This window comes from Molossus molossus, unplaced genomic scaffold (genome assembly GCF_014108415.1).
Source record: "Molossus molossus isolate mMolMol1 unplaced genomic scaffold, mMolMol1.p scaffold_m16_p_24, whole genome shotgun sequence".
Taxonomy (NCBI): domain Eukaryota; kingdom Metazoa; phylum Chordata; class Mammalia; order Chiroptera; family Molossidae; genus Molossus; species Molossus molossus.
In genome coordinates this window covers 2,947,037-2,961,575 of record NW_023425360.1, presented here as the reverse complement: position 1 = coordinate 2,961,575, position 14,539 = coordinate 2,947,037, and the positions used below count along the sequence as shown (strand labels likewise).

General features: G+C 44.7%; 1 protein-coding gene across 1 annotated transcript in view; it reads left to right on the top strand.

Moving 5' to 3' along the window:
* The window catches only part of ALPK3 (alpha kinase 3), a 46,695-nt gene that overhangs the window by 23,335 nt on the left and 8,821 nt on the right, over positions 1-14,539 (top strand). The window contains exon 6 of the mRNA XM_036278040.1: positions 12,123-14,184. Within this exon, the coding sequence (XP_036133933.1) occupies positions 12,123-14,184 (2,062 nt within the window). The remainder of the gene's footprint in view (positions 1-12,122; positions 14,185-14,539) is intronic.

The window sequence follows — 14,539 nt, the reverse complement described above, 5'->3', positions numbered from 1 at the left end:
TTTGATCACTGTTTCACGTTTCAGGGGGCAGAGGGCAGGCAGCATTTCATAGGCATTTAGGGAGACAGAGTGTTTTATAGTGGGGCAGAAAGAAGACAGTCTTTCTTATGAGTGGCAGAAGGAAAAAGCATTTCAAGAGTGGGAGTGGGGTGGATAAGAGAGATGGGATATACGGATACTGAGAAATTATCGGTGGTTTATCTGAAATTCAGATTTAATCAGGTGTCCTGTGATTCTTTTTGTTAAATCTGGCAACCCTCAATGGAGACAGCATTTTGGCGGGAACTAAGATGAAACTGTTCCTTGGGATGGAGGGAGCAGGAACCCAGGCCCCAGGAAAACAGGAGGAGCAGCTAAAAGCAGTGCTTCATAGGGGTCACACAGAGGACAGATGTCTTCTTGGAACTGTGAGGCAATCACGTGAAGGACAAGCTGCTAGAGCACCTTAGGGAGGGCACGGGAAAAGGGCTGTTTCAAGGAGAGCAGCAAGGGGCTGCCTTTCCCATGGAGAGAACTGTTCACGGGGGAAGGAGGGCGAGGTCAGTTTCAAGGGTGACCAAGGGAAATGGTTTTATTTCAGTGGTTGCTGAGGTTAGTCCGTGTAGATAGTGGTTCAGAGGGCACCGGAGTGGGGTGAACCTCAGACCAGAGTCTCTGGAATCTGTGTATGACCCTCATGCTGGGTCTCAGGAAATTTTAGCAGCTGGTTTGGGGAGTTCTAGTGACTCAGATGGGGTTGCTTCATGTTCTTGATAGCCCACAGGCTGGGCAGCAGGGCCTTACGGTAGGGATGGCCCTCATGGGCCCTTAAGGAGCTCATTTGGAAAGTGACCAGGCTGGTGGCCAAGTCTGGGAGTGAATCTGGCTTCTCCACTCGCAGGGGTGGGGAACACTGTAGTCAGGATCCTTCTTGACCCTCAAAGGTGACAGGAGAGGGCTCGGGCTAGGTGGGCATGGGAGAGGCTGGTTGTGGTATTTCTACTGTTCCTGCTATTCCTGCGAAAAGCATGTGTAGCTTTTATTATTATTTTTATACTTAAAAATTGCCCTGGCCGGTTTGGCTCAGTGGTTAGATCCTCGGCCAGCGGTCCGGAGAGACCCGGGTTCGGTTCCCGCTAAGGGCATGTACCTCGGTTGCAGTTTGTCCCCGGCCCTGGTTGGTCGTGCAGGTGGCAGCCACTCGATGTGTCCCTTTCACGTCGATGTTTCTCTCTCTCTCTCTCTCTCTCTCTCTCTCTCTCTCTCTTCCTTCCACTCTATCTCAACAAAATAAAAAATGTCCTCCGGTGAGGATTTAAAAAAAAAAAAAATTGTGAACTGTACATGTGAAATATATTCAACATCTGTGTATATTTTGAAGCTGTTGCTTTTTAGTGGCTGAATTTGACTGGTTTTTCATATTTTCACAATACCAACTCTTTATTAAAAACACCTTATTTTTCGGATTACGAAAAAAACACATCGTCATAGTAGAAAACATGGGCAAAACCCTAAAAATTTACCTATAATTCTACCATACAGAGACATTTTGGTGTATCTCCCAGTCTCTTTGCATATGTAGTTTATTAGTTTTTAAATTTAATTTGTGCTGTTATTTTGGGTGTGGTGCTCTGCTTCTCATTATTTCACGAGCATTTTCTCATGGTTCCTAAAAATTATTTGAAAAACTTCATTTTCAGTGGTTGTGTACGATGCCACAGTATGCATATTTTAACCATTTCTTCCCTAGTGTTTATGCTTTCCTTCCCTATTTGAAGGTTAGTTAAATATTAATCTACATTTTAAAATAATTTCTATTGTTTGAATGACTTCATTTGATTTTCAAATTAATCTGGAATTTTTTTCCTTTAACATTCTTGTCTTGTTAAGAATGTCAGAGACCCTCCCCTTAGCCCAGCCATGCTGTTCAGACAACTCTCTCCAGGGGCAGAAGCAACCTTGCCTAAAGGTGCTCGGTGAATGGGAACTGCCATCAAGGTCCTCAAAGGCTTCTTTTTTTAAAAAAAATTTTAATTCCTCACCCAAGGGTATTTTTCTATTTATCATTCAATAGAGTGGGAGGGAGGGAGAGAGAGACAGAGAGAAACATCAATATGATAGAGACACATCGACTGGTTGCCTCCCGCACAAACCGCCCAGGGCTGGGGACAAACCACAACCGAGGTACATGCCCTTAACTGGAATCGAACCTGTGACTCATTGGTCCACAGGCTGACGCTCTAACCACTGAGCCAAACCAGCCAGGGCTCAAAGGCCACTTTTTAGTGCTGTAATATGATACCTTCTCTGAGACTACCTCAGATCTCTGGAGCTGAGGTACAGGTGTGTGGGGACATCTTACCTCAGAGGGGACAGTATAGGTGAGGAAAAGCTCTGTGAATGCCTTGAGAACTGAGTGTTTCTTCTTTTTAAAAAACGTTTATTCCTCAATTACAGTTGATATTCAGTATTATTTTATATTAGTTTTAGGTGTCCAGCATCGTGGTTAGACAATTATCTAAGTTACAAAGTAATCTGCCCAATAGTTCAAGTACCCACTTGGTACCCTACCCATGTGGCACCATACCAGAGTGTCTCTTTCTTCTTTTTTTAATTTTATTTTTTTAATTTATTGATCTTTAGAGAGAGAAACATTGATTTGTTTTTCTACTTATTTATGCATTCATTGGTTGATTCTTTTTTCTATATGTTTTTATTTATTTTTAGGGAGAGAGAGAGAGAAACATCGATGTGAGAGAGAAACGTTGATTGGCGGCCTCCTGCACACCCCCTGCTGAGGATCGAGCTTGCAACCCAGGCATGTGCCCTGACGGGGAATTGAACTGGGACCTTTCTGTCTATGGGATTGGTTGATTCTTGTATGTGCCCTGACCAGGGATCAAACCCACAACCTTGGTGTATCAGGATGATGCTCTAACCAACTGAGCTACCCAGCCAGAGCCAGAATATCTCTTCTTGAAAAACCCTGTAAGTCCCCAGGATGATGATTCCAAGATGAGGAAGCTCCCCTCTCATAATAAGGGCTCTTTGGTTTTTAGAGAATAGTGAATATAAGTATTTTCTGAGAACATTTGAAGGAGTGGAGCTTGAGGAGAGACATGATCCTTGCCTTAAAGAATTATCCAATGAGTCCAGCCGGTGTGGCTCAGTGGTTGAGCATTGACCCATGCACCACGAGGTCGCCGGTTCGCTTCCCAATCAGGACACATGCCCAGGTTGTGAGCCCGATCCCCAGTGGGAGGCATGCAGGAGGCAGCCAGTCGATGTTCTCTCTCAACAATGTTTCTATATCTCTCTCCCTCTCATTTCCTATCTCTCTAAAATCAATAAAGGCAAGAAAAAATTTAAATATTAAAAAAAAAGAATTATCCAGTGAATCAAGGGGACTAGACTTACACCAGACCATAAGTGCAGAGGGTATGGGCAAAATGGATGGTGTAGTTATTTGATGACTTTGATAAGCAAATAGTAACAGTCAGATTGGAAAAGGAGACCAAAATTCAAAGTACTACTAAACTGGCAGTGCATACTTATTTATTTATTTAAGATTTATTTTAAGAAATTGATTTTTAGAGAGAGAGGAAAGGGGAGAGAGAGAAAGAAAACCATTGATATGAGAGCGAAACATTAATCAACTGCCACCTGCACACCCCTTACTGGGGACTGAGCCCATACTACAAGCATATGCCCTGCCTGGGAATAGAACTGGCAACATTTTGGTGCATTGGACGATGCCCAACCAACTGAGCCACACTGGCCAGGGCACATTTTACCTTTATTAAAAAAACCCCAAAAATTTAGTATTGTCCTGGTTGTTTTGGCTCAGTGGTAGGGTGTCAGCCTGTGGACCATTGAGTTGCGGGTTCGATTCTGGCCAAGGGCACATACCTAGGTTGCAGTTCATCCCTGGCCTTGGTCAGGGTTGTGTGGGAGGCAACCAGTGGATGTGTCCCTCTCACGTCAATATTTCTCTTTCTCTCCCTCACACTCTATCTGAAGATAAATAGAAAAATATCCTCGGGTGAAGATTTAAAAAAAAAAATCTAGTACTTTCTGGGCTTAATGTAATTAAAAACTCAGAAGTAAATGTCAGCTTAGACATAGAAAGCTTCAGGAGAAGCCCTCTAGATCAGGCTAGGACTAGGAAACGGATCTCCTGGTAGTAGTAGCAGTGGTAGGGGAGGCGTCTACACTTTTAAGAGAGGGAAAATTTGCCCTCCTTCAGAGGAGTTATGGTCCTAAGAAACCATAAAGTGTAAGATACTGCTTTTTTTTCCCCTCCTGGATGTCTGCCTTGGCCCAGGGCACTGGCTCATGTATGAAAGTATGTGACCGAGAGGGGTAAAGGAAGACCCAGCTATGTGGCCAGAAGGACCAAGAAAGTACAGGGAGATCATGGAGAGGGAGAAGTTTGGGGAAATGACTCCAAAAGCTGTTTATACATTCCTGGGTTTATTCCCAAGCTTTTCATGTATGGATCTGGTTCTGAACAGCATCTCAAAAATGTTGAGAATAGAACTGAGACCATTATTCAAGTCCAAGACTGGCCACTGGATGGCACACACTCAGGACAGGTCTGGGAGCACAGCGAAGGCTTTGAAAACAGAGCTGATACGGCATCTACAGCCGCAGAGCAGCCTGAACACAAGCAAGTAGAGTGTTGCTAAGACAAAAATATTAGCATTCTCCATATAATTTATACCAGAACCAGAGACTCGTAATGTTAAAAATGTTCAGGCTACAATAAAAATGACTTGGCATAAGAAAAATGGGAAAATCTCAACTTACATGGGAAAAGACAGTTAAAGAATGCCATTGTTGCCCCAGCTGGGTGGCTCAGTTGGTTAGACCATCGTGCTGTACACCATAAAGGTTACGGGTTGGATTCTCAGTCAGGGCACATACCTAGGTTGTGGGTTTGATCCCTGGTTGGGGCGCAAACCGGAGGCAACTGATTGATCTCTCTCTCTCCTTTCTCCCTTCCTCTCTCTTTCTCTCTCTCAAATTACAAAGAGGGGGCACTGTAATCTAACTGAAAGTACCCCCCCAAAAAAATGCCACTGCCCAGATGGGAGAGATGTAGCAATTACCTGACTTTAAAGTAGTCATCATACAATATGACAAGTAAGACTGAACACTCTGGGAATCATGGAAATAAATGGAAAGACTGAGAGTCTCAGAAAAGAAATGCAAGGTAAAAAGAACCAAAAGTTAATTTTAGAACTTAAAAATATAAGAACTGAAACGAAAAGATTTGCTGGTTGGGCACAATAGCAGAATGAAGATGAAGGAAAGTCAGTGAAGTTGAAGTTAGAAATGATTCAATCTGAATAGCAGAGAGAAAATAAGGTAGGAAAAAAAATGAACAGAGCCTCGGGGACCTGTAGTGCAATATCAGAGCATCTAACATCAGTGTCATTGGAGACTGAAAAAAAGAAGAAAGAGTGTAGTGCAGGAAAAAAATACATAGATGAAGAAATAATAGCTGGAAACGCCCCACATTTGGCAAAAGACACAAATCTGTAGATCAAGAAGTTCGGCAAACCCCAAACAAGATACACCCACAACATTTCATGCCAAGAAATATCATAAACTGCTGAGAACTAAAAATAACAACAAAATCTTGAAAGGAGCAGAGAAAAACAATGTGTTATTAATAGGGAAATGATTCAAAAGTGATGATGCAGATTTCTCATCAGAAACAATGGAGATCAAAAGGAAGTGGAATTAAAATTTTAAAAGCTGAAAGAAAAGACATTTCAATCTATAATTGTACATTTAGCAAACTTATCTTTCAGTATTAAAGGTGAAATAAAGACATTCCCAGATAAAGAAAAACTAAGAGAATACATTGCTAGCACACATTTTCTAAAAGAATTGCTAAAGTATGTCTCTTTTGCAGAAAGAATATGATGATAACAGAAGGGAACATAGTATCAGGAGTGAAGGAAAGGCAACAGAACATGGGAAACATCTGGGTAAATGTACCATATGAGAAAACTACAATATAAAGAGGAAGTAGGTAAAGGGATCTATATGGTGGTGAGAATATTACATTTCACTTGAAATGGTAAAATATTAACTCGAAATAGATGGCAGAAAGTTAAGTATATATTGCATAAGCCCAAATCAATAATGAAAGTGCTATATAAAAAAATATAGTAAAAATCACAAAATAGAAATTAAAGTGGAATACTAAAAAAAAAAGATCAAATACTCTAAAAGAAAACAGGAAAGAGGAAACAGGAAGGAAGACAGAGGGAACAAATAGAAAATAAATAATAAAATAATTGACCTAGAACATAATAAAAATGTGTTTGCCCCTACCAACAGAGCTTCAAAATACATAAAGCAAAAACTGTCACAACTGAAAAGAGAAACAGACCAATCAATAATTATAGTTGGAGATTTTCAGCAGTTTTCTCTCAGTAATCAATTGAAATAGCAGACAGAAAATCAGTAGGGATAGAAAAGAACTAAACATTATCAACCAAATGGATTAAATAAACACATAGAATACTCCATGTAACAACAACAGAACACTCATACTTTTAAAATACATATAAAACAAACAGAATATTCCCCAACATAGATCTATTCAGGGCCATAAACAAACCTTAACCAATAAAAAATAATTGAAATCAACAAAGTATGTTCTCTGACCAAAATGGAATTAAGCTAGAAATCAATGACAGAAAGATAGTAGGAAAGTCTTCAAACACTTTTAAATTAAATGACACACTTTTATGAGTCAAAGAGGAAAGTCTTAAGGGATTGGAAAATATTTTGAACTGAATGGAAGTGAAAATGCAACATAAAAAGCATAAAAGTTTAGATGCTGCTAAGTCAGTTGCTTTGAGAAAATTTTATAGCATTAAATGTTAATATTAGAAAAGAAGAAAGGTCTGAAATCAATAACCTAAGGTAGAGCAAAATAAACCCAGTGCAAGAAGAAGGAAGGAAATAATAAAGAAAAGAGCCAAAAACAATGGTATTGAAAACAGAAAATCTATGGAAAAGTAGATTAAGCTAAAACCTGGTTATTTGAAAAGATCAGTCGTATTGATAAACCTCACGCAAGACTCACGAACAAAAAAATGAGAGGACAAATGATCAGTATCAAGAATGAGAAAAGGACTTGGTTGTAGGGATAATTTCACAGTATATAGGTATAGCAAAGCCTCATATTGTACACTTTATATACTGTTTTGTCAATGATATCACAATAAAGCTTAAAAAAAGAAATGAAAGGGGGTATCATTGGAGATCCTGCATGGAAAAGATAATAAAGGAGGACTGTGAAAAATTATGCACATAAATGCAACTTGGAGGAAATAGACCGATTCTTTAAAATCCACAAACTACCAAAACTCATACAGAAATGCAACGATGATTTAAAGAATCCTGTGACCGTTAAAGAAATTGAATTTGTAATTGAAAATCTTTAAAAAAATAATCTTTGGGGCTAGACGGTTTCACTGGAATATTCTACCAAACATTTAAGGATAATGAAGCCTCGGTATTAAGCTCTGGGTCTGGGGTGCAGGGGAAGGAGATTCCAGGTCTTTGACTCTGCCTTGCTGCATCCCTGGTAAGCTCCTGGTTTGTTCCCTCCGCACCAAAGCAAGCACTGCAGCGCCATGCCCCCTTAGAGGTTTATAAGCCACGGTGCTTGGCCTTCGGTGATTCATTCCTGGGCACCTTTCATGTGCTTAGGCCTGTGAAGCATGCAAGGTGAATCAGACCAGGTTCTTAATCGCCGAGAACTTATGAGGAAGACAGAAAGACAGGATGGCAATTTACATCTTCTGATATATTCTTGGTAATGAAGAAGTTCACAGAAAGCCAACTAGGTTCACCTCAGCTCACACATTTTTATTTTTAAGAAATACATGACATTCCTCCTCATATCTCCACACAGTTCCCGATGTGGACGCACACGCACACGCACACACACACAGCGTTAGAGAGGTCAGCGGTTGTAGAAGTACAGAACGTATCCAATCAGTCACATACCACATAGTTATTGAACACCAGCTCTAACCCTGGGCCTGTGCTGGACCCTCTTCAGAGGGGGGAAGAGTTCACAGATGAGCAGGTGACTCATGCTTGAAACAAACAACTGCTCAGAGTGGCTCAGTGGTTGAGCGTCCACCCATGCGCCAAGAGGTCGCGGGTTCGATTCCTGGTCAGGGCACATGCCCAGGTTGTGGGCCAAATTCCCAGTGGGGGGCACGCAGGAGGCAGCCAATCGATGTTCTCTCTCATCGATGATTCTATCTCTCTCTCCCTCTCCCTTCCTTTCTCTCTAAAAATCAATAAACAAACAAACAAAAAAAGAAATAAAAAAGAGAAACAGATCCCTGCCACAAAGAGTGAAGGTATCATGATAGAATTAGGTACACTGGCCACAGGTGCATAGGGTAGGAAGCCGCTATCACTTTTGGGGGGGAGTACAGGAGTAAACTTATAAGTCTTCACAGAAGAAAAGAACCGGAATGCGGTCTTCAAGGAAGTGAGATAGTCCTCCAGGTGGGCAAGGAGAAGGGCGAGAATGTCCAGTAGAGAAAAGAACAACGTGGTTATAAAATAGCACAGTAGTACAGCACGTTAGTGTTGGGTGGAGGGACCCAAGAGGTGAACCTGGAGAGACAGATTTGGGACCCTTGCTCAAGGACAGGGCTCATTGATCATAGAAGGATTTATTTACTTATTTATTTTCGTTTTTAAAAAATCCTCACCCAAGGATATGTGGTTGGTTTTTTTTATTGATTTGAGAGAGAGAAACACTGATGTGAGTGAGAAACATCGATCAGTTACCTCCCATACATGTCCCAACTGAGGACGGAACCCACTATCTTGGTATGTGCCCTGACCAGGAATAGAACCCGTAACCTTTTGGCATATGGAACGATGCTCCAACCAACTGAGCCACCAGGCCAGGGCTATTTTCATTTTTTATTGAATTTCATTGAGTATGTGTCATATGCATGTGGTATAAAACTAAAAAAAATATAAAAGATTTTAGAGAATATTAAAATTTCCCACCTTCCCTACCCCCACCTGAAGTCAGTCTCCATAACTGGTATCTTGTGCATCCTTCCAGAGCTATTTTCTGTGCATTTACAAATATGTGTCTGTGTCTGTGTATTTTCCACATAAAGGTGGCATATGACACTTTCTATCTCGTACCTTGCTTTTTTATTTGTATATTTCTTTTATTTATTTGGAATGGGGTTGTACCGTAATTCATTGGATCAGTCCTCTGTTGATGGAATTTAGGCAATTTCTAGTCTTTTGCTATTGTAAACAAACTATGCTGTAAGACGATCCTTGTATATAAGTACATTTGCACATGACAGCATATCTATAGGATAAATTCCTAGGAAGGGAATCATTGGTCAAAGAGGAGAAGTATTTTTAGTTTTACTATTTTTGATAATGCCCCATGCTGTGCTCAGAGGCTGTGCCGATGCCTGCTTCCCTTTCCCCCGGCCCACAGAGAGTATTCTGAAACTTTTCGCTTTTTTAGGCTAAGGTTTTTATGTTTCGTCCTATAAGTAATGCTAAGCTACTAGGGCTTTGTTTTTTTTCTTTAAGCAGAGGAGTGTCCCAATCAGATTTGTGTTTTGGATAGATCCCTTGGGCTGCGGTGTGGATACGCAGAGGCAATGAGTAGAGAGCCCTGCTTCCAATCAGGAGGCTTTGCAGTGGTCCAGACCAGAAAGGATGGTCAGCAGCTTGGGTTAGGTAGTTGGTAGAGGAGACAGAGAGAGGAACAGATGTTGAGATACTGAGGAAGTGGGTTCAGTAGTAGCATTCAGGCACTGATCTGGCTGGGGTGAGGGACGTGGAGAGAGCTGTAGTCAAAAGTTCTGTTTTCAGGAGCCTTGTGTGCAAAGTCATAGATTTCATGTCCATATTAATATTTCCAAATCCGAGAAAATCGGAAATTAAAAGAAGGTTCTGATATATTACTGATTGCTATTTGTTGACTCCAAGGTGTTTTTGTCTGTTAATATCTTACTGGTTGTAAGAGAAGTTGGAAGAGTGTTTTTATTAAAATTCTTAAGTCAGTTGGACTTAACATTTGATGGCTCTGGATATTCACCAAACGCTTCTATTTTTCCCTACTCATATCATTCATTCAAAATTCCATATTCAATAAAGTAACTTTAAATTTCCTAATTAATTGAGATATATTTTAATTATATCTTTTAAAAAGTAATTCTATGATCTGTTTGCTTTGGTTGTGTGTGTGGTTCTTCTGATACTTAGAAGTATTTGCGTATAGTAATTTATAATTTAAATTTTATATAATATCATTCATTATTTTATCTGTTCAGTGTCTTTTAATTTTTTATAACGAGTAATGATAGTTTCCACTTCCTCCCCACCTTTTTTCTCTTTTCTATCTGCTGTTAGCCCAAAGTTTTATTCCGGAGTAATTTTTTTTTTTGTATTAGTTAAATACCCTGTATTTCTATTACCTGGTTTTTCAGCTTTGAGTAACGTCTTTGGTTCCTGGCTTGTATAGGTGATACAGTCAAAGATCTACATCACTCACCACCTTCTTCCCCTTTCCCCTTTCATGCTAGTTGGATAGTTTCTGCATTGTCAGGACGTAAAACGTTGACGTTCTGATATGCCAGTCTGAGCTCCTGTGGTCTTAGTCTTGGTTCTACTGTGATGTATTTAATGCTTAGCATCCGTTCTTTGCCAGTGGTTTCCCTAATCACCTTTAGTTGACTGAAGTTTGTTTTCTAGAAGTTGCCTCAAGCAGGGCATATGGGAGCAATATTCCTTAACTCCTTGTATGTTCAAAATAATTTTCTTAGCTTAGCAATTTTTGGGAGGTTTCTTTTTTTTTTTTTTATCCTCACCCGAGGATATTTTTCCATTTTTTGTACAGATAGAGTGGGAGGGAGAGAGAGGAAGAGAGAGAGAGAGAGAGAGAGAGAAACATCGACGTGAAGGGACACATCGAGTGGCTGCCACCCGCACGACCAACCAGGGCCGGGGACAAACTGCAACCGAAGTACGTGCCCTTAGCGGGAACCGAACCCGGGTCTCTCCGGACTGCAGGCCGACGCTTTAACCGCTGAGCCAAACTGGCCAGGGCGATTTTCGGGAGGTTTCTATGGTGTTTTTTGAGATCTGCGATCAGTGGGATGTTCCCCTTTTCTTTCCCTACTTCCTTGGACCCCTCCCTGATATGTCTTCTGCTTGACGCCCTCCAGGATGCTGCAGCTTTTGCAGGTCGAGTTTTGGGGCTTATCCCCCTAGGATAAGTCCTTTATGCACAGTAACCCTTTTGCTGGAAAATTCTGAGACCTGCTCACCAGTTTCATTACTCGCCTGCTGAGCTGTTTCACTGTTTATCCCCCCCCCCAGCTTTTGTTCCAGCTCAGCCCCCCAATGTTGCACCTGTCTGCTTTAGACAACCGTGGCCCACTTTTTTGAGACTGTGAGTTTTATTTGCCTCCAGTTTCAGTAACAGCAGAGTTTGCTTTATTTTGAATTTTTATTTATTTTTTATTATTTACTTGGTTGGTTTTGATGACATCCAGGAAGAGTCAAATTGCTGTCTTATACTACTATGTTTAGACAGTAAGTCCGTTATCATTTAAATGGGTGGCATTAGAGTAAAACAGCAAAGAACATGGGATTTGGAGCTAGACACACCTGGCTCTAAATATCCCCACTTCACCCCTAATAATTCTGTCCAGGGCCTTGGGTGCCACAAGAGAGGGACAGGTGGATTGCTCAGAAGCGGTGGGGAGACAGCTCTCCTTCAAATGGCCAGGGGCTGGTGGGATAACACATGAGAAGGGTCTTTCAGGAAAGGCAGGACTTCTTCAGGGAGAGCTGAGAAGGACGGAACTAGACCTAGATGCTGGGTATTCCCTGATCTAGATTCTGAGATCAGAGATCGGGGTGGGCAGCTTTGGCACTTTGGCACATGTCCTTTGCCTCCCAACCCCCTTGGGGTCCTGGGAACCAGGTGACAGGATTCTCATGAAGGCAGCTGTGGAGAAGGTCAGAGGAGGCTGGGCTGCCAGATTGGAGATCGATTCTGAGGTCCGTGAGTTAAGCTCTTGCTTTTGCCCATGTGTTCTCAGGTCCCGGAGACCCAGGTGATCATGGCTTCTACCGTACCAGCCAACAGCAGTGCTGGTATAGCCTCTGCTGGTGGCAGGACCCTCAGAAGTCAGGGCGTCGTTGAGCCCATGGATACAGAAACCCAGGAAAGTAGAACAGATGCTGATCAGAGACGTGGAGGCAAGAATGCAGAGGCAGATGGGAAGATGCAGGTGGATAGGAGGACACAGGACGACGGAACACAGACAACCCCGAGGAATACTAAAGGAATACAGGCAGACAGGAAGACGAAGGTGGACATTGTGACAGAGTCCCAGGGAAGGGCAGGGACCCAAGTAGAAAGGACACAGGAAGACAGAAAGACACAGGTAGGTGAGAAGTCACAGGGAGACAGAAGGATACAGAAAGACAGGGGGGCACAGTCAGAGGGGAGAGTACCCATAGCCCTTAAAGTTCAGCCAGAGAAGTCAGTGACCAGCCTCAGCCCACAGTTGAGAGCCCCTGCACCCTCCCCTGCAGAGGGTCCCAGTTCTCAGAGTATGGGGCGCTTTGAGCAGACCCCAGAAAGGTCCTCTGTCCCAGAGAAACCTGGCCTCATGCTCAGATCCGGGGAGGCAGCAGAAACAGCTTCTGGTAACCAAGAGGAGACTGTGCTGGGTCCCCTGACGGGGGACCTCATGTTCCCAGCACAGCAGCTTCCTGAGGGTAGCTTGGAGCAGATGGGAGGAGAGAGATGTTGGGTGCCAGAGTGGTCAGGCCCGGTCAAGGACAAGCCAGGGGATAGCCTGTTCCAGCGCTCCAAGGAGGAGCAGACGGGGAAAGTGTTGTCTGTGGATCTGGGCGGCTGTCCTCCTGCTGGCCTGAGCCTGCAGGTGCCCACTCTGCCTTCTCCTGTGGACACCGGTCCGACTGATAGCTCACAGCAGGGGCTGCCCAGCACCCCCAGTTCTCAGCACATGAGTACAGTTGCCTTCTTGCCCTCTGGGGACCAGGCCTTGCTCAGTTCTTCGCCGTCACTGCACATGGGGCTGGGGACCACCGCCCAGAGACACCCACCAGAAGCCATGGCAGCCAGCAGCGAGGGGACCTGCACCAGGATGTCGGATGAGGAAGGGAAGCCCTCAAGCACCCAGCGCTGTGACCCTAGCCTCATAGACTCCCTGAAGAACTACTTGCTTCTGCTGCTGAAGCTATCCAGCACAGAGACAGGTGGAGGGGGCACAGAGTCCCAGGGGGGAGCTGCCCTCAGGGGTCTGGCACCCTCGCCCCCGCTGGCCCCCGCGGTGGAAGTGGCTGGTCTGAGTCCACAGACGTCGCGGCGCATCCTGGAGCGTGTGGAGAACAACCATCTGGTGCAGAGCGCACAGACCCTGCTGCTCAGCCCCTGCACCTCCCGCCGCATCACTGGCCTCCTGGACCAGGAGGTGCAGGCTGGCCAGCAGGCCCTGGCTGCTGCCCGGAGCCCCGGCCCCAGCCCCCTCGCTGTCCCTGCCATCGTGGTGGGTGAGGAGGAGGGCCCTGGGCTAACCTCGGAAGGATCTAGTAAGGGTGAGGGAGAGGTTCCCCTTGAGAGGCCTGGCCTCCTGGGAACCCCCCAGGAGAGCAGCTTGGGGGGTCTTCTGGGAGAGACAGGTGGGCAGGGTCTTCTCTCGGCAGAGAGCAGAGCCCCGGAACCCTTCCAAGAGGAGGGGCTCCCACAGGAGGTGCCACCGGGTCTCCCCGCGGCCACCCCTGAGGAACTGGCTCTGGGGGCCCGGAGGAAGAGGTTTCTCCCAAGGGTCAGAGCAGCAGGGGAGGGGGAGGCAACCAAGCCTGAAGAAAGGGAGAGCCCCACAGTTTCCCCCCGGGGACCCAGAAAGGGCCTGTCGCCTGGGTCCCCGGGGACCCCCGGGCGGGAGAAACGCTCCCCTACGCAGGCCCGAAAGGCAGGCCTGCTGGAGGTGCCACGGGCAGAGGAGGACCAGGCAGCAGGAGACCTGGGCGCCGGCCCCAAGCCCAGTGCCCTGGATGCCGAGCTGGCCCAGGATGAAGACAAGCAGGAACCTCTGGCCAAGCCGAGGAAAGCCAAAGACCTGCTGAAAGGTGAGCGGTCCTGGGGACGGGGCCCCGCTTCCCCGAGAGGGCTGCCCCGCAGAGGACATGGCTGCAGCTGCTGGGGTGGCACATGTCGACTAGGGATTCACAGAGGACCTCCCAGAGGTATCCGTACATCATGACCCCACAGGTTTGGAATCGGGACGGCTGGCCTCCCTGCCCCGGCTCTGCCACTTGGAATTGGTATCAGTACCAACCTTGTAACACGGCGAGGGGTAAATAAGAGCGAATACATCAAGTACTTAGCACAGGGATTGGCTTCCACAGCATCATACCTCTTTCATCATCATCGCCATAATGCCCTCTTCGCAGACTTGTCCCACGAGCACAGAATGGTAGGGAC